Source organism: Jaculus jaculus, chromosome 5 (genome assembly GCF_020740685.1).
Source record: "Jaculus jaculus isolate mJacJac1 chromosome 5, mJacJac1.mat.Y.cur, whole genome shotgun sequence".
Taxonomy (NCBI): Eukaryota; Metazoa; Chordata; class Mammalia; order Rodentia; family Dipodidae; genus Jaculus; species Jaculus jaculus.
The window spans coordinates 54,812,879-54,834,372 of record NC_059106.1 but is presented as its reverse complement, the minus strand read 5'-3'; the positions used below and the strand labels follow the sequence as shown (position 1 = coordinate 54,834,372).

Genomic DNA, 21,494 nt, shown 5'->3' with positions numbered 1-21,494 from the left:
GCCATGAGTTCGAGGCCACCCTGAGACTACATAGTGAGTTCCAGGTCAGCATGGACTAGAGTGAGACCCTACCTCGGGGGGGGGGGGGGGAGAGAGAACAAGGAGTGTGATTGAAAGCCACCTTCCTCATATAATCAGAGACAGCTTTACCAGCCCTGCCTGAATGCTAATGGAATTGTTGCTATTTCTAGTGAGATGCTATCCCTTCCCACAAGACTGCAGAATGAATTTTTAGTATGGTATAGCTGGATCTAGCAAGGACTAACTTTTTCACTGTTCTGGGGCGGGGGCGGGGGGGAGAGATCAGACAGGATCTCACATAACCCAGGCTAGCCTCAAACTATGTAATGAGTATAACCTTAAACATCTGATCCTCCTACCTTGGTCCTAGCTAAGTCTGCTAAAGACTGTTACTAATAGTATCTCCTTCCAATCTCTAAGCCAGTTATACTTCCTGGATACTATCAATCACCTACTAAGCCCAAGCTGTAAGTTTGTTGAGTCAAAGAGAAAACAATATTTAGGGGGCTAGAGAGATGGCTTAGTGGTTAAGGCGCATGCCTGTGAAGCCTAAGGACCCAGGTTCTATTTTCTAGGTCCCACATAAGCCAGATGCAAAGATGGTGCATGGGTCTGGAGATCATTTGCAGGGGCTAAAGGTCCTGGCACACCTATTTTCTTGCTCTCTTTCCCTCCCTTTGCCCCCTCCTTCCTCTCTGTCTCCAATAAATAAAATTTTTAAAAAATCTTAAAAAAGAGAGCAGTAGGGCTGGAGAGATGGCTTAGCGGTTAAGCGCTTGCCTGTGAAGCCTAAGGACCCCGGTTCGAGGCTCGGTTCCCCAGGTCCCACGTTAGCCAGATGCACAAGGGGGCGCACGCGTCTGGAGTTCGTTTGCAGAGGCTGGAAGCCCTAGTGCGCCCATTCTCTCTCTCTCCCTCTACCTGTCTTTCTCTCTGTGTCTGTCGCTCTCAAATAAATAAATTAAAAAAAAATTAAAATAAAAAAGAGAGAGAGCAGTACTTAAATGGAAAACTGTGTTACTTTCATCTATTTGCTACCCGTCTTCTAATGTACACAGATAGAACTGAAAGTATTTCAATAGAAAAGTTTATTTTCATCAATCAATCCCCTTGTCACTCTTTTCTTCTGATGCATACATAATTTGCCAACACAAGCACACGGCCTGCTTTGACTGGTTCATTCCTTTTTTTTTTTTTTTTTTTTTTTTTTGGTTTTCAAGGTAGAGTCTCACTCTAGTCCAGGCTAACCTGGAGCTCACTATGTAGTCTCAGGGTGGCCTCGAACTTACGGCAACTCTCCCAATAATACCAGCCTCCCAAGTGCTGGTATTAAAGGCGTGTGCCACCACGCTCAGCTATTGTTCATTCTTAAGATCAGTGCCCACCCGATAACTGTTTCTAAAGCCAAATCCTGAGTCAAACATTGCTCTAAGACAAGGATAATACAATAATTAAGAACAATATGCCACTGTACTAACAAGTTGAGATACACATGTCTCTGCAATCAAGGATATCACAGCATGCTCCAGGTACCTCTCCCTAAGATACTGAAAATAAACATTTACTGGCTCAACTGGTAAGGCTTCAATATGTCTTTAGTTCCAATATAGGATGGAATCATGCCCAATAGGAGTGCCCTGTACAGAACTAAGATTACACTGTATCAGTCTTAACTGGATTAATATTCTAATATTTTTATACAAATCCGTAGAAAGCCCTTAAGGTAAATATATCTTCCACAGTACGAAACCAAGAACGTGAGAGTTGCAAGTTTGGGGCAACAACCTAGTTGAGCAGCAGCCTTCAAAGTTGAACACATTTTAGAAGGACTTAAACTCTTTTTAGACGATATGACTCAAACTTCACACTAAATAATAAAATTGAAAATAACAGAGAGAGACAATTTGGTGAAAGCTGTCTGCATTCTAACTAATCTGTACGGGTGTGCTAACACTTCCAACATGAGCAAACATTTCTGCATTAAGAATTGCCATGGCCTACTCAGTATGTAAGATAACAAGTTTCTGGGCTTAGGAGAGAAGAAACAAATCTGAACATATGGAGAGGAAAAGCATCAAGCTTATTGCCAAAAAAAGAAACAAAAATAATAAAGCTTTTAGAACTTTATCCCCGAATCTGTTAGATTGATGTATGAGTCAAGTTCCCAATCCTAAATACCTGAAAAGTAAGAGGCGGAGGGAAAATAACAACCTTCAGGCTGGCTTGTGAAGGGTTTTGTTTAATACATCTGAAAAGAATGCATATACAAAGAAATGAGACATGAGAAAGCATTGGTTCAACACTAAAGAATCTACAAGAATTAGGATTTGGGGAAGGTAGAGATTACCTAAACATTTAAAAAAATTGGAAACTGCAAACAAAATAATCTGATAAAATCCCTATTAACACTTATAAAGAGTCAAAAGACTCTTGCCATGATTTTTATTAAACTAGAGAGCTTTAGCCAGTTGCTCAAGGGTTCCTCATATGCATGACAGAAAAAAAGGGATACCCTTGACTGGTCCCCATATTGGTAAGTATCCCCCACTCCCCACATGCCCATAGCTTCTTAGTGAAGCAGGCCTGTGTTCTCATAACCTGAAAGAGGATAGTCATCATCCCATAGGCATCTGTCTTCTAGCACCAACCCTCACAGGAATTCTATGTGCCAGGTTTGCAGCTGGGTTCTAAGAACACCGTACACTGTTGCAAATCTATGCTAAGCATATAAGAAAATGACTGATGGTGGGGGCGTATTTTTTCTTAATCAGGATTTCAACCCATTTGGTATATTTCAAAAGGTGCAATACTTTTTTTCATTTATCAATGAAAGAAGTTAGAAATTAACCCCCCCCACACACACACACACACAATCAGCAAATGGCTAACAAATCTCCTTGGAAGTCACAGTCACATACACAGTGCATCCTAGAAAAGAGGAGGCGAGACAGCTTCCACCCACTTACATGAGCTTCAAAGACTGGATCTACTGAAGGGTGGAGAAAAGGCAACTTTCAAAAAGGAGTATGTTATTAAATGAGGCAATTACTATACTCCTTCCTAAGAGCACCAGGTGAGGAACACAGTTTCTAACCTAGATCTAGGAAGTGGAATGTGGAATTAACCCGTCCTCCTCCCCTAAGGGCTGTCCACTGATTAATGAATTACAAAAAAAAAAAAAAACAAGACTAAAAAAACAAACCCCACATACACTTCCCCCCAAAAAAGGAGAGAAGGGGGAAGAACACTTCTAAGATGCCCCGGATTACTCTACCATGGAGCCAGGGAGCAGCTTCAACAGTTCGCATTAGTTTGTTACAGAGTCATCACAAGCATGCCTGCTTTTAAACAAAATGAAACCCCAAAAAAGTTTGTTTTTGAAACAGGAAAACAAAAACTAGTACTCATCACTTTTCTGACAATACACAATTATTCAAAATTAACTAGCACTGGAAGGGCTAAGGGGGCCATACCAATGGGCCTTGTCTCACACAAGTGCATGTGGGTAGGTGCAGGGCGTTTGTCATTATTGCAGAAACGAATTTTAATTTTTAATCTTTAGTTTGATTTAAACATTGCTTTTAGTATGATGGTAACACCAGCTGTGCAGAAAGGGCTCTGGAGAGATGTTCATAGCAGCACACACCTGCGGCTCTTCTTCGGTTCTGGAGGCTCCAGGGCAGCCAATATTGCTTCATCAAACACATTCTTTAGGCCTTTCTGAAAAGGGGTAGAAAGAAGAAATGGGCAGTCTGATTTTTCAATGTAACAGAGCTGGAGTCAAGTTTAAAACAGTCAAGCCACAAAGAGTGGGCAAAGAAAGAAAAGTTAACAATTCTGAACCTCAAATTATTAATCTTGCTTCAAGTTTTATCTTGGCAGAACACTGGAGAGATTGAGCAACATGGATGTGGAACAGATATTTGTGAGTGACACAGTGGTCCTTTTGAGATACCTTTGTGCAGACTAACGTATGACACAAGATGTAAACAAGTGCACATGTCCTTCATTCATTAAATATGAGTTTGTAATGTGCTGCTGAAAGATTTTACAGAAACAAGGGAAGCAACTCTGCACTCAAATAGCTGGATGTAAATGGGACAAAGGACTCCCAGGCAGTTGCGTTTGTAACATATGAAAGGCACAGGCAAAGATAGACAGTACAGGAATGGGTGGCTGCAAAGGTGTTCACTTTGAACTCCCTTTATCCCATTAGTTAAGAGTCACCAGGAGGGGACTCAAGGAAGCAAAGAGGTGATACCTGATAAAAAGGTAAAGTTAGAGACAGTCAGTATAATAGGAATAAAGCTTCATCAGGCATGTATACAAACAACTGTATATTTTTAATTTCAAAATTTAAAGGTAACCACAATTGTATGTTTCCCTCACAATAAAATCAGAAGCAGGAAATATAAAGGTGGCAGCTTTACATTTCAACATTAGCAAACCTTAAGTTAACTGTTAAAAATGAATGCTATTCTTAAAAACAGCTTAACAGAAGAGCTCACAGAGCAGTAGCAAGTACATGAGTATCTTCCCCGCCCCAAAATGACACATACTCCACTACAGCACAAACAGCCAAAGCAATAGCAACACAAAGTTTCACTGCACAAAGGTAAACCAGAAATAAATCCTCCCTTCCCCATTACACTCTACTAGCAAGTCAACCTTTGTTCATAGTTTATCATGCAATTACAATTAACAATTGATCATAAGAGTAAGATGATGTATTACTTTCTCCATCTAGAACTAAAATCTAGAAGGGTTAAAACTCTTCTTATTTTCTCCAAGGGATCATTCTTAATACCAGGCCACAGTCCCTTTTGCAATAGTAATCCAAACCAAAAGCTCTGAGCATCAGGCAACTCAAGAAGCAGAAAGTTAAACAAACCCAACTTAGCTACTTACTGATCACAAAAAATATTCTAAGATATTGCATTCTTAATCAAAAAATGAATACAGAGGTTACTCTAAGGTGGTGAGTAAAAAGACGCAGAGGCTTTCAAACAGGATGTTTTATTCCTTTGTTTTTAAATGATCTTTCTACAGTAGTGAGACAGGAGCAACAGCAAAGAGGGGAAGGAGAAAACAGTTTAGAATATACAGCACTTCCTTTTGGGTTGAGTTTCCGGAGGCTCGAGGGCAGCTAGGATAGCCTCATCAAACACATTCTTCAGACCTCTCTACAAGACAGAGGGGAGGAAAGAGAATAGCAGCCAGGTTAGAGGATTAGAAAGACTAGCAGATACAATAGCAGTCTGGATTAAAAGAGCTGAATTCACAGAAGCAACATGTTTTAAGAAAAACAGACACCAGGATGTTAGATCTTAAAATTGGGAGAACAGGTAATTAAAAGCAACTTCACTTCAAAAAAAGGTTAAATAAGAAAGAAGCAATTTTCATGAAAAACTGGAGTATGTTAACTTCTAAAATAATCAATACTGAACTCCAATATTTCAATGTCTTATTGAAAATAATGCCAAAGGACAAAAGCTAGATCTGTAAACACAAGACAGATGTGTTGGAATAATTAAATCTTGTTGAATCCCCCATTATTTCTATTGGCAAAAATGACACACAAAGTTTTGAAAACCTATTAGAACCCTGGCTTTTGTGAATTCAGCCCTGAATAACTGAAGGGCACAAACAGCAGACTCACAGGCATGCTATATGTTCTAGGTTCAATGACATATCTGAATGAGATTAATAAGGATTTCAGAGTTAATCAGTTTCCCAGAAAATAAAAAGGCTTCAGACATATAGGAGTGTTCCCTGTGCAAAAAATAATAGCAACTATAAGGAATTTAAGGAATGGACTCTAAAAAACATCATACACTTCAGTTATTCAGCGATGTTGTTAGAGCAAATAACCACCACCCAAATCTAAAGAGCACAAAGAAGGAGGTCTCCGAGTGAGTTTCAGCAAGCAGCCCAATGCTCTAAGATGTCTGCATGAGCATCAAAGCACACAGCACAGAATGGCAACAAGATACTCTCAGATCTACAAAGACTGAGATGCAGAAAGACACTTACACCTCAGTCAGAAACTCCAACATGACTGTGACTCAGCAGTCATGGCACTCACCTAAACCTGAAACTCAGGTTTACACCCAAAGCAGTTTTACATGTTCTTTATGTCAGTTTGATCTCAAACAGAAATGTCCCAGAAGTTCCAAAATGCAGCTGCAATGGCCAGATGACCTGAGGTATTACCTCCTCACACCATGCCTTCACTATTGCTCCCAAAGGAGTGACACCCACACATTCCATTAGATATAAAATAAATGAGATAGTCATCAGAAACAGTTTATAAGTCTTCTTCTTTCTATATCATTTCCATAGTAGAAATGCAATGCAAAGTTAAATATTAACATTCGTAGGAATAAAAAAGGAAGGAGGGGGGATTATAAGGGAAACACACTTTAAGGGGGAAGAAGGGGGAGGAGAGTCATTAGAAGTAGGGTAGACCATGTGAAGAAGGAAAGCCTAGTCAGGTAGGGTGCAGCATGCTTATAATACCAGGACTTGGGAAAAGAGGCTGGAGTATTCTGAGTTCAAGGCCAGGTTGGGCTACATAGATGACTAGATTAGATTAGATTAGATTAGATTAGATTAGATTAGATTGGCAGACAGACAGACGCCAGCTGACCGAGCTGGAGAGATGGCTTAGTAGTTAAGGCACTTGCCTGCAAAAATCAAAGGACCCAGGTTCGATTCCTCAGGATCCACATAAGCCAGATGCACAAGGTAGCACATGCATCTGGAGTTCATTCATAGCAGCTAGAAGTCCTGCTGTGCCCATTCTCTCTCTATCTGCCTCTTTCTCTCTCAAATAAATTAATTTGAAAAAACTTTAGAAAAAAATAAGAAAGAGGGCTGGAGAGATGGCTTAGCTGTTAAGGCGTTTGTCTGCAAAGCCAAAGGCCCCAGGTTCAACTCCTCAGGACCCATGTAAACCAGATGCACAAGGGGCACATGCATCTGGAGTTCGTTTGTAGTGGCTGGAGGCCACTATCTCTATCTGCCTGTTTCCTCTCGCTCTCTCTCTCTCTCTCTCTCAAGTAAATAAATAAAAATAAAATTATAAAAAAAAAAGTAAGAAAGAGAGCCAGGCTTGATGGCACACGCCTTTAATCCCAGCACTAGGGAGGCAGAGGTAGGAGGATCACTGTGAGTTTGAGGCCACCCTGAGACTACATAATTAATTCCAGGTCAGCCTGGACCAGAGTGAGACCCTACCTCAAAAAAAAAAAAAAAAAAAAAAAAAAAAGGAAAAGAAAAAGAAAAAAGAAAGAGAGAGAGAGAGAAAGGAAGAGGAAGGGAAAAGGGAGAAGGGAGGGAATAGAAAGGGAAGAGGGGACAGTAAAAAAACAGTATCTCATGGTAAGACCCTATTGCTGAAGACTCCATATACTTGGACTGCAAGGTCACTGAGAAATCCTGCTGGAACTGAGCTGAAAACCTCTTCCATGTAGACCAGCTGACAGAAAGCTGGAAAAAACCACGCTGCATGCAATTTAATGGGAGAGAGAAATCAATAGTGGACACTGCAAGCCGTGTATTTGGCCAGACAGGCCAAAAGAGCCAACAAGTACAATAGTGGTATGTCTGTTATGGGGAAAACCAACTGCCCTTTAATTTGACTAGAGGCCCACCTCATGGGAGGGGATATATCCCTGATACTGAAAACCTATAACAGGGGTAGTCATGAGCCCTAGGGGTCTAACATCTGCTGCTGTTTGGCTAAATGTATATACTATGCTCACCAAACTGCCCACTAAGCACTTCTCTTGTGTTCATATTCATATAGTAATGCTACTCTCACTTTTGGTTAGAGAACCTTCTCTCTTCAGATGGCAGTGACCTTGGGATGACTCAGAAGGCACCATGGTGCTAAGATATGACAGAGGAATGCTCAGCACTGAAATATCTCTATCACACCTTCCAAGGCACAGGGTCCATTGCGGAAGAGGTGACAGAAAGAATGTAAGCGCCAAAGAAAGGGTAGGACTCCTAACAATGTGCTCCTCCAGAAACAAAATGGCCTGGATATCCATGACCTCACAATGCCTGACACTATCTACACAAGATCATCATAATAGGAAGAAAAGATGATGACATCAAAATAAAAGACAGACTGATTGAGAGGGGGAGGGGAATATGGACAGTGGACTTTCAAAGGGGAAAGTGGGAGGTGGGAGGGAATTACCATGGGGTATTGTTTATAATCAGGGAAGTTGTTTAAAAAAAAAAAAAAAAGTATCTCAGGTAAGCATGGTAGTGACACCCTTAATCCCAGCACTCAGGAGGCAGAGGCAGGAAGATCACTGTGAGTTCAAGGGCAGCATGACACTACATAATGAATTCCAGGTCAGCATGGGCTAGAGCAAGACACAGGTGTGGTGTTACATATCTTTAATCCCAAAACTTGGAAGGCAGAGGTAGGAGGACTGTCCTGAGTCCAAGGCCAACCTGAGACTATGTAGTGAATTCCAGGCCACCTTGGGCTAAAGCAAGACCCTATCTTGAAAAACCAAAATATTAATTAATAAATTAATTAAAAATATATAAAATAAAGTTCTAGCTCCTACACATAGACACAGTCCCATTTTCTTTTTTTAAAAAAATTCTATCTGTGTACACACACACACACCTAAGGCTTCTTACCACTGCAAAAGTACACCAGATGCTTATGTCACTTTGTGTGTGTGTGTGTGTGTGTGTGTGTGGTTTTTTGAACTAGGGTCTCGCGCTACCCCAGGCTGACCTGGAATTCGTTATGAAGTCTCAGGGTGGTCTCAAACTCAAAACGATCCTCCTACCTCTCCCAAGTGCTGGAATTAATGGTGTGTGCCACCATGCCAAGCTTTATGGTACTTTTTGTGTCAAAATTTATGTAGGAGCTTTGGTACTTGAACCCAGGACTAGCAGGCTTTGCATGCAAGCACCTTTAACCACTGAGGCATCTTCTCAGCCACCCTTTTTCTATCTTCTCTGACTTTTAAGGTATCTGCTGTTATCTATGGCCATATCACCCTGAGCTTGCCCAATCTGATCTGATTAGTACTAAGATGGGAGAAAAGGTAGTTGGCTATATAATAACATTTTACACTTCCAATTCTAAATGGTTTACTCTATAAATCTGCTCACATAATAAAACCCATGCACAAAGCAGCCAACTGTCTAAAATAAAGTTTTACTAGTGACCTAAAACTGAGTCCACACAGCCTATCTACCTCCATTTCCCCAAAGCCCGTATCTATGGAACATGGGCCATACTTCAGATATACATGGAGTTAGTTCCACGTGCATCCTTCTATACTTCCCCCGCCAGATATTCTGCCACACCTGTCAAAGGATTACTACCTACAGCATTATAGACTCAGCTCCTGCTTTTTTGTTTGCTTGTTTTCTGAGGCAGAGTCTCACTCTCGCTGTGGCCCAGGCTGACCTGGAATTCACTAGGTAGTCTCAGGCTTGCCTCGAACTCACAGCGATCCTCCCACCTCTGCCTCTCAAGAGCTGGATTAAAGGCATGCACCACCATGCCTGGCTTACAAGCTCCTGCTTTTAAACTTTTTTTTTTTGTTTTGTTTTTATTATTTTTTCCCTAAACTCAGTCTATACTGTGTGACAGAAGAATTAAGTTCCTCTGAACTTTTAAATACCTGCTTCTTCCAATGGAATTAAACTGTGAAAGCTAAACTTAGGGGAATGAGTGTGTTGAAATATCTGATGTGAGGCCTTGAGCTTATCCTGTGGAAATCTACTTAAGCATTAAATATGCAAATAAGCACAAAGTTAGGAGCTTAAATAATGCATTAAGGTCCTATATGCTAAATACCTACTGAAAATCTAATATGCTTAATTATGTGTACTACTCTGATATGTATACAGTCAAGAATCTAACAGTGTCAAAAATTAAAATGAAAAACCATCTGAAGAAGCAAGCATAATAAATATGAATGGGTTTAATATGTGAGTGCTTTCTAATCAGGTGTCTCATTCATTGTTCAAACTTCAAAGGACCAACACCAGCAAAGCAGAGTTCTGTGCTACTTATATTTATAATCCTTCTGTCCTCTGTCCCCAGAACCATACTCAAAAGAACAAATCGGCAATGCTATAAAGCTCTAGAAGACTGACCCCAAATAAGCTTGTTACAAGTCTCTCACAACTCCCTATCTGTAATTGGAGTTTTCCCCATCAAGCCACAAGCCACATCACTCAGAAATGGCCAAAAGTAAAGTCAAGTCTACATGAGAAAGGAATGCCTTCAAAACATAGTAATAAAGATATTTTATAAAGTATGATTGAGGACTGGGGGAAAACTGCCAAACCTTCTTTGACCTGAAACTCTCAAGTATGATGAGTAATTCTCTGTCCCAGCTGAATTACCACAAAAACTACATGGCATTACTTGTCAGACAAGTACTGCCATGACAAGAACTTTTGTTGTTGTTGTTGTTTTGGTTTTTTGAGGTAGGGTCTCACTCTAGTCCAGGCTGACCTGGAATTCACTATGTATTCTCAGGGTGGCCTCGAACTCACAGGGATCCTCCTACCTCTGCCTCCCAAGTGCTGGGATTAAAGGCGTGCACCACCACACCCGGCTTTTGTTTTGTGTTTTGAGGTAGGGTCTAGCTCTATCCCAGGCTGACCTGGAATTCACTATGTAGTCTCAGGCAGCCCTCAAACTCACAGAGATCCTCCTATATCTGTCTCCCCAATACTGGGATTAAAGGCATGTGCCACCATGCCAGGCTAAGAAAAAGAAATTTTAATGAAAATTTAAATCTATGTATGAAAGGAGAACACTCACATCCTATCTTCTAAGTGTGAGCTTATCTGAACCCCTCCTATAGGTTTTCTTTTTTAAGAGCCAGCAAGAGAAAAAGAGAGAGAGAGAGAACTGGCGTGCCAGGGCCTCAGCCACTGAACTTGAACTCCAGGCGCCTGCGCCACCTAGTGGGCATGTGCAACCTTGTGCTTGCCTCACCTTTATGCATCTGGCTAACATGAGATCTGGACAGTAGAACAGGCTTTGCAGGCATCTTTCCAGGCCCCACCTATAGGTTTTCTAAATGCAATGTTGACCAGTTCAAATTATGTAGTACTACAACATGAGCATTTACCAACATAAGAGTTTTAGGGGCTACAGAGATAGCTTAGCAGTTAAGTGCTTGCCTGTGAAGCCTAAGGACCCCAGTTCAAGGCTCAATTCCCCAGGACCCTCGTTAGCCAGATGCACAAGGGGGCGTTCGTGTCTGGAGCTTTGTTTGCAGTGGCTGGAAGCCCTGGCATGCCCATTCTCTCTTTCTTTCTTTCTTTCTATCTGCCTCTTTGTCTGTCACTCTCAAACAAATAAATAAATAGAGCTTTAGGAACTAACAATGTTCTCCATAGAATCTCTCTAGCAAAACAACATGCAGTACTGGGCTGCTCTAAGTATTACTGACCATGATTAAAAATAACTTCTGGAAAGCAAAGCATAGCAGCACATGCTCCTAGCACTCAGAGGTTGAGCCACAGGACTGCGTAAGTTTCAAACCAGCCTGAGCTGCTTAAGACAATACCTCAAAAAGAAAAAAAGAAAAAGGGAAGAAGAGAGGGAAGGAGAAGAGGAAGAAAGAGCATAGAAGAAGAGAGGAAAGAAAAAGGGAGGGAGAGAGGAAAGGAAGGAGAAAAAGAAAATCAAAAACAAAAAAAGGAGAAAAGAAAATCAGAAGAGAAGAAAGAAGCTTTATCTCAATGCTCCAAGAAACTCAACTATAAACAGATTCCACACATCTCTTACCTGTGTAAGAGCAGAACACTCCACATACTTGACAGCCTTTAGATCACGGGCCAACTTTTCAGCAGTCTCTGGAGTGATAGGCTTCTGTTTGTTCTTGGCAAGTTTCTCAATAGTGGAGGGATCATCTCTGAGATCAATCTGGGTCCCAACAAGCAAAAATGGAGTCTTTGGACAGTGGTGAGTTATCTCAGGAACCCACTAGAGAAAAGGTATTATAAATATACCTTTGTTAATTCACAAGCCTCTAAAGCTATTTATGTGATTACTTTTGAAGGAAAAAGTGTCTGACTAGCTTACCTTTTCTTTCACATTTTCAAATGACGACGGAGAGACCACTGAAAAACAGACTAGAAATACATCTGTTTGTGGATAACTTAGCGGTCGTAGTCTGTCATAATCCTCTTGCCCTAAAGGAAAAATAGGAAACACAAAAATTTTCTATCGTCATGGCATTAAAATCACAGGTCAACACCAGGCAGGATGGTGTACTGCACACTTCTAATTCCAGCACTTAACAGGGAGAGACAGAAGGATCATTGCAAGTTCAAGGCCAGCCTGGTCTACACAGCAAGTTCCAGGAAAGACAAACAGGGCTGGAGAGATGGCTTAGCAGTTAAGGCGCTTGCCTGAGAAACCTAAGGACCCATGTTTGACTCTCCAGATCCCACGTTAGCTAGACGCACATGAGGCAAGTGCAAGGATGCACCAACCCACTAAGTGGCGCAAGCGTCTGGAGTTCGATTGCAGTGGCTGAGGCCCCGACATGCCAATTCTGGAACGGAGGGAGGGAGGGAAGAAAGGAAAGAAGGGAGGGAGGGAAGGCTGTTTTTTTTTTTTTTTTTTAATAGAATTCTAATCCCAGCACTTGAGAGGCAGAGGTAATAGGATTGCTGTGAGTTCAAGGCCATTCTGAAGCTACAGAGTTCCAGATCAGCCTAGGATAGAGTGAGACCCTACCTCAAAAAAGAAAAAAAAAAGAAAAGGAAGTCCAGCATGGTGGTGGCACACCCTTACTCTCAGCATGCAGGAGGCAGAGGTGGGAGGATCACTGTAAGTTCAAGGCCACCCTGAGACTATATAGTGAATTCCAAAATTACCTGGGCTAGAGTGACACTCTACATTGAAAAACCAAACTAATAATGATAGTAAATAAAAAATAAAATGCAGCCAACTTTTCCCAGTGAAAATACCTACTAAAGTAAAACTCTCAATAAAACTCTACTGACAAAATCCACTGGCCATCATGACTACCAAAGATAGTCCCACATTTAATAAGACCAGTAACTAACATTGGAAGAGCCTAAGAAAAAATTAATTGGGTAAAATTCAATGGATACTCAAAAAGAGTAAAATTACTCTTTCAAGAATTAATCACAGAAGTAAAAGATTTGTACCATAAAAATTACCAATATCAGCTGGACGTGGTGGCGCACACCTTTAATCCCAGCACTCGGGAGGCAGAGGTAGGTGAATCACTGTGAGTTCAAGGCCACCCTGAGACTGAATAGTGAGTTCCAGGTCAGCCTGGATTAGAGTGAGACCCTACCTCAAAAGATCAAAAAAAAAAAATTACCAATATCACTGAAAGTAAAAAAAAAAAGCATAAACAAATAGAAGTACATCCCACATTCATGGACTAAAAGATTTTGTTTGTTTTAAGGCAGATCTCTGTAGGCCAGGCTGACCTGGAACTCATGTTGTAGCCCCAGGCTGACCTCACTCACAACTGTCCTCTTATCTCAGCCTCCAGCGTGCTGGTACTGAAGATGTGCACAACCACACACAGCAACGGATGATTTTACCATAAACATATGCCTAAATATAATATGACAATATTATCCACAGCAACTTACAGACTGAATGCAACTGTATTAAAATCCTAAAGAATATTTTAGGAAAAAGTAGAAAAAAACTGACAGTTCAACCTAAAATAATCTTTATAGAGAAAGAAAAACACAAGAGGACCTATAATTGTTGATTTCAAAACCTACTAAGCAAAACACTGATACTGACAAAGACAAAAAAAAAAAAATCAGGAATAAATCAATCAAAACATACAGAGTCAAATGATTCTTGACCAGGATGACAAGACAACCCAGGGGAAAAGACACTCTTCTCAGTGTCTGGGGAGTCATAATATGTACAGGATGATGACGGAACTTTGCCTAATATCATACACAAAAATTAACTAAGAGCCAGGAGTGGTGGCACATGCCTTTAATCCCAATACTTGGGAGGATGCAAAGGCAAGAAGATCACCATGAGTTCAAAACCACCCTGAGACTACACAGAGAATTCCAGGTCAAGCTAGGCTAGAGTGAAACCCTACCCTGAAAAACAAAACAAAATAAATAAATTTTTTAAAAGTAACTCAAAATGGATCAAAAAGCTAGGGAGATTGCTCAGCAGCTAGGGCCCAGGTTTGATTGCCCAGTAGTACCCATGTGAAGCCAGATGCACAAAGTGGCATATGTGTCTAGGGTTCATTTGAGTGGCAGGGAGGCCATGGTACACATGTGCACACATTTTTTTGTCTTGAATAAATAATGAAAAAAAAGAATTAAAACCACAGGGCTGGAGAGATGGCTTAGCGGTTAAGCGCTTGCCTGTGAAGCCTAAGGAATCCGGTTCAAGGCTCGGTTCCCCAGGTCCCACGTTAGCCAGATGCACAAGGGGGCGCACGCGTCTGGAGTTCGTTTGCAGAGACTGGAAGCCCTGGCGCGCCCATTCTCTCTCTCTCCCTCTGTCTTTCTCTCTGTATCTGTCGCTCTCAAATAAATAAATAAATAATTTTTTAAAAAAGACAAGAAAAAAAAACACAAATACCCAAAAGTGAAAATTCTCATAAAACAGGATATCTCCACAGGAATAAACTCAGCAATGGCTCTTTGTATGTAACACCAAAAGTACAATCAAAGAAAAAGTAGAAAAAAATAAGCTTATTTATTTATTTAAGAGAGACAGAGAAAGAAGTAGACAGAGTGAGTACAGGCATGCCAGGGACTCCTGCCACTGAAAACCCCAGGTGCATGAAGCATCCTGCACATATAGCTTTACGTGGGCACTGAAAAACTGAACCCAAGCTGTCAAGCTTTGCAAGCAAGTGCCTTTAACTGCTGAGCCATCTCTCCAGCCCAGACAAATAATTTTTATACATGAAAAGACAGTATCAGGGTTGAAGTGTATATACCTCAGTAGCAGACACTTCTCAAATATATCAAGCCCTGGGCTCAACCTAACACCTCACCCAAAACAGAAGTTATCAATAGAATAAAAAGGCAAACAAAAGAATAGGAGAAATTTACTTATAAATAATAATCTGAACAGGGGATTAATATCCAGAATCTACAGAGAATTCCTAAACTTAACAACAAAAAAACCTCACTGACAAAGAAGGGCAAAGAACTTAGGTGATATTTCTCTATAGTATATATGAAAGTAGCCAGTGAATACAAGGAGAGATGCTTATCATCATCTTAAAAAAAAAAAAAATGAATTAAGGCCCAAAGAAGGCTCAGTGGTTAATGACCTAAGGCAGGAAGACTGCTTGAGCCCAGGAGTTCAGACAGCCTGGGCAATGTAACAAGCCTCCCCCCATCAATCTCAAGAAACCCATTAGCCAATCAACCAACAAACTCCAGTAAAATAAATAAATGCTTACCCTTACACTCAGTATGAGAGCTATTATGAAATGACTGATTAGGGGTTAGGGAGCACATACTCACAGGCAAGGGAAAATCAACCACCCAGCCAGCTAAGCACAGTGGACCATACCTACTATGTAATCCCAGCACTCAAGAAGCTGAGGCAGGAGGATCCCAAATTCAAGGCAAGCCTAGCCTACACAGCAAGATTGTCTCCAAGGAAAAAAAAAAAAAAAAAGACCAGGTGTGGTGGTATACACCTTTAATCCTAGCACTTGGGAGGCAGAGGTAGGAGGATTACCATGAGTTCGAGGTCACCCGGAGACTACACTACATAGTGAATTCCAGGTCAGTCTGGACTAGGGTGAAACCCTACCTCGAAAAAAAAAAAAAAAATTAACTGAAATTTTTTATAACAAAGTAACAACATGATGCCAAGAATGTGACAAATTAACCCTTATGTACTATTAACAGGAACAAAATATGGCACAGCAACTGTAGAAAAGAGGTTCCTTGAAAAATTTTTAAATTAGCCCATCTCAGCCTGTGTAGAGTAGGACCCTACCTCAAAACAAAACAAACAAACAAAAAATTAGCCAATCTAATAAATATCCTCTATGTTAAAAAATTAGAATTTTCACATGACCCAGCAACTTCACTTCTAGGTATATATGCCAAAAAGAACTGAAAGCAGAATCTGAAAGAGGTATTTGTAAATCTCTGCTCATAACAGTATTATTTCACAATAACTGAAACATGAAAACAGTTCATTAGTGTCAGTATGTATAATAGCTTAAAACTAGAACCCAAACATCTATCAACTTATAAATGGACAAAAACTACACTATGCTTAAAGACTGAAATACTGCTTGGCAATAAAACTACTAATGCACACACATGGGTGGTTCTAATAGATAGTCAAACAAAAAGTTCATGTAAAATCCTAGGAAAGCAAGACAGTGAAAACTTGGAAGGCGCATCTGTGGTTGCCTGGGTGAGGTCAAAGAAAAGGACTAACTATAAAAGAACACAAGGGGAGCTGGAGAGACGGCTTAGTGATTAAGGCATTTGCCTGCAAAGCCAAAGGACCTTGGTTCGATTCCCCATGACCCACGTAAGCCAGATGCACAAGGGGAAGCATGCGTCTAGAGTTCGTTTGCAGTGTCAGGAGGCCCTGGTGGCCCCAGTCTCTCTCTCCCCCAAATAAAAAAAAAAATAGAAGTTTTTTTTTTTTTAAAAGAACACAAGGCAAAAAAATTTTTTTCAAGGTAGGGTCTCTCTCACACCCAAGCTGACCTGTTATTCACTATGTACTCTCAGGCTGTCCTCAAACTCAGTGATCCTCCCACTACCTCAGCCTCCTGAGTACTGGGATTAAAGAAATGCACTACCATGCCCAGAAAAAAAAAATAAATAAGAAAATGTTACTATATATATATATATATATATATATATATATATATATATATATGTATATATATATATATATATGTATATATATATATGGGCTGGAGAGAGAGCTTAGTGGTTAAGTGTACTTCCTGTACAAGCCTGAGGGCCTGAGACCACCAGAGCTCAAATTTCCAAATACCATATAAACAGCTGGGCATAGGCGTCATGTGCACCTGTAACCACAATCCCACATCACCAGAGCCCTTGCAAGCTCAAGAATTAGTAAAGAGGGCTGGAGAGATAGCTTAGCGGTTAAGTGCTTGCCTGTGAAGCCTAGGGACCCCGCTCGAGGCTCGATTCCCCAGGACCCACATTAGCCAGATGCACAAGGGGGCGCACGTGTCTGGAGTTCGTTTGCAGCAGCTGGAAGACCCTGGTGTGCTGTGCTCTCCCCTTCTCTCTCTCTCTCTCTCTCTCTCTCTCTCTCTCTCTCGCTCACTCTCTCTCTCTCTCTGCCTTTTGCTCTCAAATAATAAATAAATAAAATTAGTAAAGAGACTCCAGGTCAAAACTAGACAGTAGGATGAGGTGGCGCATGCCTTTAATCCCAGCACTTGGGAGGCAGAGGTAGGAGGATCACCATGAGTTCAAGGCCACCCTGAGAATACAGAGTGAATTCCAGGTCAGCTCAAAAAGCCCTCCCCACCAAAAAGACACGACAGCCAGGTGTGGTGACACAGGCCTTTCTTTAAGAATCACAGCATTCCTGAGGCAGAGGTAGGAGGATCACAGTGAGTTTGTAGGCAGCCTGGGACTGAGTGAATTCCAGTTAAGCCTAGGCTAGAGTGAGACACTACCTCAAAAGAAAGGGCCAGGTGTAGTGGCACATGCCCTTAATCCCAGCACTTGAGAGGCAGAGGTAGGAGGATCGCTGTGAATTCAAGTCTACTCTGAAGCTAGATAGTGAATTTCACCTCAGCCTGGGCCAGAGTGAGACACTATCTTGAAAAGGAAAAAAGGGGGGGGGGGGGTGGAGAGATGGCTCAGCGGTTTAAGACACTTGTTTGCAGGTCACTGAGAAATCTTGCTGGAGCTGAAAACCTCCTCCCTGTAGACCAGCTGACAGAAACTGGAAAAACCTATGCTGCATGCAGCTCCATAGGAAAGGGAGAATTCTCCTGTGTTTATGGAGGTAGCCTGTATCCAGAAAAATGATGGCTGGTCGTTTTGGTGTGTGTGAGTTCATGCATGTGAGTACAGGCCTCAGAGGGCCAAGGTGTACATACATTAGTATCTGTTTCATCCTTCTAATTAAATCCAGTTCCACAAGGTGGGTACAACACCTACATTTTAAAAAAATACCTCTTGAAATATTATTTTGGCTAACTGAGCTTTAGAGACAAGGGAAGAAATTAGAAATTAAGATGTGTGCCTACTGTTGAAAACAACAGAAAGTAACACTGAAAAATCAAGTTTTAACTTTAAGTTGTATCATATAATGTGGCTGGTAGACAACAAATGTCAATACTCATACACAAATTTTGGTTCATTCTCACACTATATTCAAATGTAGTATAAAATAACAAGCCAGTTGCTATTATCCAGCTTATGTTGGCCAGGGGTGATGTCCACCCTCTACTCATGTCACAGTTTTCCCTGCCATCATGGAGCTTCCCCTCAAGTTGTAAGCCAAAATAAAACTTTGTTTCCCCTCTAAATAAATAACAAACCATCTGTCATAAGAAGCTCACCATAGCATGTACTATACAAACTAACACACTATGTACATCTTAAGTGAAAGAGAATGATCATAACAAATACTAAGGCCAGTCCCTCAGGCACACTTAAAAAATTGAGATTTTATTTATTTATTTATTTATTTATTTATTTATTTATTTAAGAGAGAGAGGGAAGGAAGGAGAATAGGCACACCAGGACCTCCAGCCACTGCAGACGAACCCAGATAGATGCATGCAACCCCTATGTATCTGACTTACGTAGGTCCTGGAGAGTTAAACCCGAACCTTTGCCTTAACCGCTAAGACACCTTCCAGCCAGTAACTGAGAGTTAAAAGGATTCCAGAATGAGGAGGTGAAAGGAAACAATCCATAGGCTTTTTTTTTTACAGTTTTTTTTTTAACTTTTATTTAGTTATTTATTAGAGACAGAGAGAGGGAGAGAGGAAGGAGGGAGAGGGAGAGAGAGGGGGAGGGGGAAGGGAGACAGAGAGAATGGGTGTGCCAGGGCCTCTAGCCACTGCAAATGAACTCCAGACACATGTCCCACCACGTGCATCTGGCTTACATGGGACCTGGAGAATAGAACTGGTTCCTTAGGCTTCACAGGCAATTGCCTTCATCTAAGCTATCTCTCCAGCCCTCCACAGGCATTTTTTTCCTGAATCCCTAGCTCTCTGCAAATGTACATCTACAAGAGCATGACTACTGTACTCTTAACTATGTTGTTCACCATACTACACACCCAGAATACTCCAAACTCCTAATGACCATCCCAGGTCATCCATTATAATATTCCATTTCACCAGTTATTAACAGATGATTAATGTGCTAATATATACTAACTTCCAAAAATGTTCTTCCTCTCCCCAGGGGGGAAAAAACCTACAACCAGCAACTGTTAGGTTCAGATCAAAGCATTAGGAGACAAGGAGTTTTCACCTGCAGTATCAAAAAGTCCAAGAGTGTATGGCTCTCCACCAATCATAACTGTAACTGCATAGTTGTCAAAAACCTGAAAAACAAAACAAAACATCATTGTTAGGTTGTAAGAGGTAGGAGAAAAATTGGTCAGGACAATTCCTAAGGCTTAACTTTCCCCTTAAGTCTTTTTTGTTTGCTTTTCCAGGGAGGGTCTTGCTTTAGCCCAGGCTGACCTGGAATTCACTATGTAGTCTCAGGGTGGCCTCAAACTTTCAGCAATCCTCCTACCTCTGCCCAAGTGCTGAGATTAAAGGCATGCACCACTATGCCTGACTCCATCTCCACCACCACCACCACCACCAAGGTAGGGTCTCACTAGCCCAGACTGACCTGGAATTCACTATGTAGCTTCAGGGTGGCCTCAAATTCATGGCAATCCTCCTACCTCTGCCTCCTAAGTAGGCGTGTGCCACCATGCCCAGCCCATCTTTCTTATCTGACCCATCTTGCCAATTAAGCCTTTGCACAAGCTAAATGGTTCTTGACAAAAATAAATAATAGAATGTGTCCTGGGATATCTGCTCTACCCTACCAGACTAGATAAAAAAGCCACACAAGCATTGTCACCAGAACAAGTCCTTTGACTACATAAAATGACCTTTCAGTGCCTTTATACTAGGGTTGGCTATTCATGCTTCCTGAGTACTGAGAAACTTTTTTTATTATTTTTATTCATTTATTGTGGAGGGACACTTATTGCCCAAAGCAAGCATGTGGAGGTCACAGGACAACTTGAGGGTGCCTGTGCTCACCTTCATTGAGACAGGGCCTCTTGCTGCTGTAGAAAACCTGCCATACTGCAAGCTGCAAATGAATGTCAGACTACCTTCAGATTATCCTACCACACTGTCTTAGTCAAACTGGAACCATAGATACATGCACGACTTTGAACCCAGCTTTACGTGGGTGTTGGGGAATTAAACAGTGGCCAGCAGGGTTTGCATACAAATGCCTTTACCCACTGAACCATCTCTCTAGCCTCCTGAGAAGCTTTCAAATAAAAACACTTTAGACTGAATGTGGTGGTGTACACCTTTAGTTCAAGCACTTAGGAGGCAGACGGAGAATCACAGTGATTTCAAGGCCACTATGAGACTACACAGTGAATTCCAAGCCATCCTGGGTTAGGGCAAGACACTACCTCAAAAATAAATACTACTACTACTAATAATAATAAAATATAAAAGAAACACTTTTTAAATGAAAATAAATCAGCTTTTAAAAAAATGAAGCTGGAGCCGGGCGTGGTAGCACACGCCTTTAATCCCAGAACTCAGGAGGCAGAGGTAGGAGGATCACCGTGAGTTCAAGGCCACCCTGAGACTCCACAGAGAATTACAGAGAATTCCAGGTCGGTCTGGGCCAGAGTGAGACCCTACCTCGAAAAAAAAAAATTAAAAAAAAAAAAAGATGAATCTGGGTGTGGTGTTACACACCTTTAATCCCAGCACTTGGAGGCAGAGGTAGGTATGAGTGCAAGGCCAGCCTGGGCTAAAGTGAGATCCTACCTCTAAAAGATCAAAACTTCATGTTGGGCTAGGAAGGTGGTAACGGTAAAGCACCTGTGAGGCCCTGGGTTTAGTCCTCAGCACCACACATACACATACCATCATAGTAATAATAATAATTACAATTAAGTACCTGCCTGCAAAGCCTATTGACCCAAGTTCAATTCCCCAGGACCCACATAAAACCAGATGCAAACAGTAGCACATGCATCTAGAGGTTATCTGCAGTGACTGGAAGTCCTAATGCATTCAATTCTCTCTTTTTCTCTCCCTCCTTTCTGCCTCTCTCAAATAAATAAGTAAAAATTAAAAAAAAATCATAAAAGGGCTGGACAGATTGCTCAGTGGTTAAGGTGCTTGCATGCAAAGCCTAATAACTGGAGTTTAATTCCCCAGTACCCACATAAAGTC

The 21,494-nt window shown here is 41.2% G+C and overlaps 1 protein-coding gene across 3 annotated transcripts in view; it reads right to left on the bottom strand.

The window, feature by feature from the left end:
• Window positions 1-2,240: 2,240 nt before the first annotated feature.
• The window catches only part of Cdc42 (cell division cycle 42), a 49,734-nt gene continuing 30,480 nt past the window's right edge, over window positions 2,241-21,494 (bottom strand). For 2 of the 3 annotated variants that reach the window (XM_004657546.3, XM_045149947.1), the window contains exons 3-6: window positions 19,534-19,606; window positions 12,116-12,225; window positions 11,819-12,016; window positions 4,346-5,204 (exon numbers count right to left, since the gene is read on the bottom strand). In XM_004657546.3, coding sequence (XP_004657603.1) covers window positions 5,115-5,204; window positions 11,819-12,016; window positions 12,116-12,225; window positions 19,534-19,606 — 471 coding nt within the window. In that variant the 3' untranslated portion in view covers window positions 4,346-5,114. Of the gene's footprint in view, window positions 3,742-4,345; window positions 5,205-11,818; window positions 12,017-12,115; window positions 12,226-19,533; window positions 19,607-21,494 lie in introns of those variants that run through there. The other variant, XM_004657545.2, reaches the window with a different exon arrangement.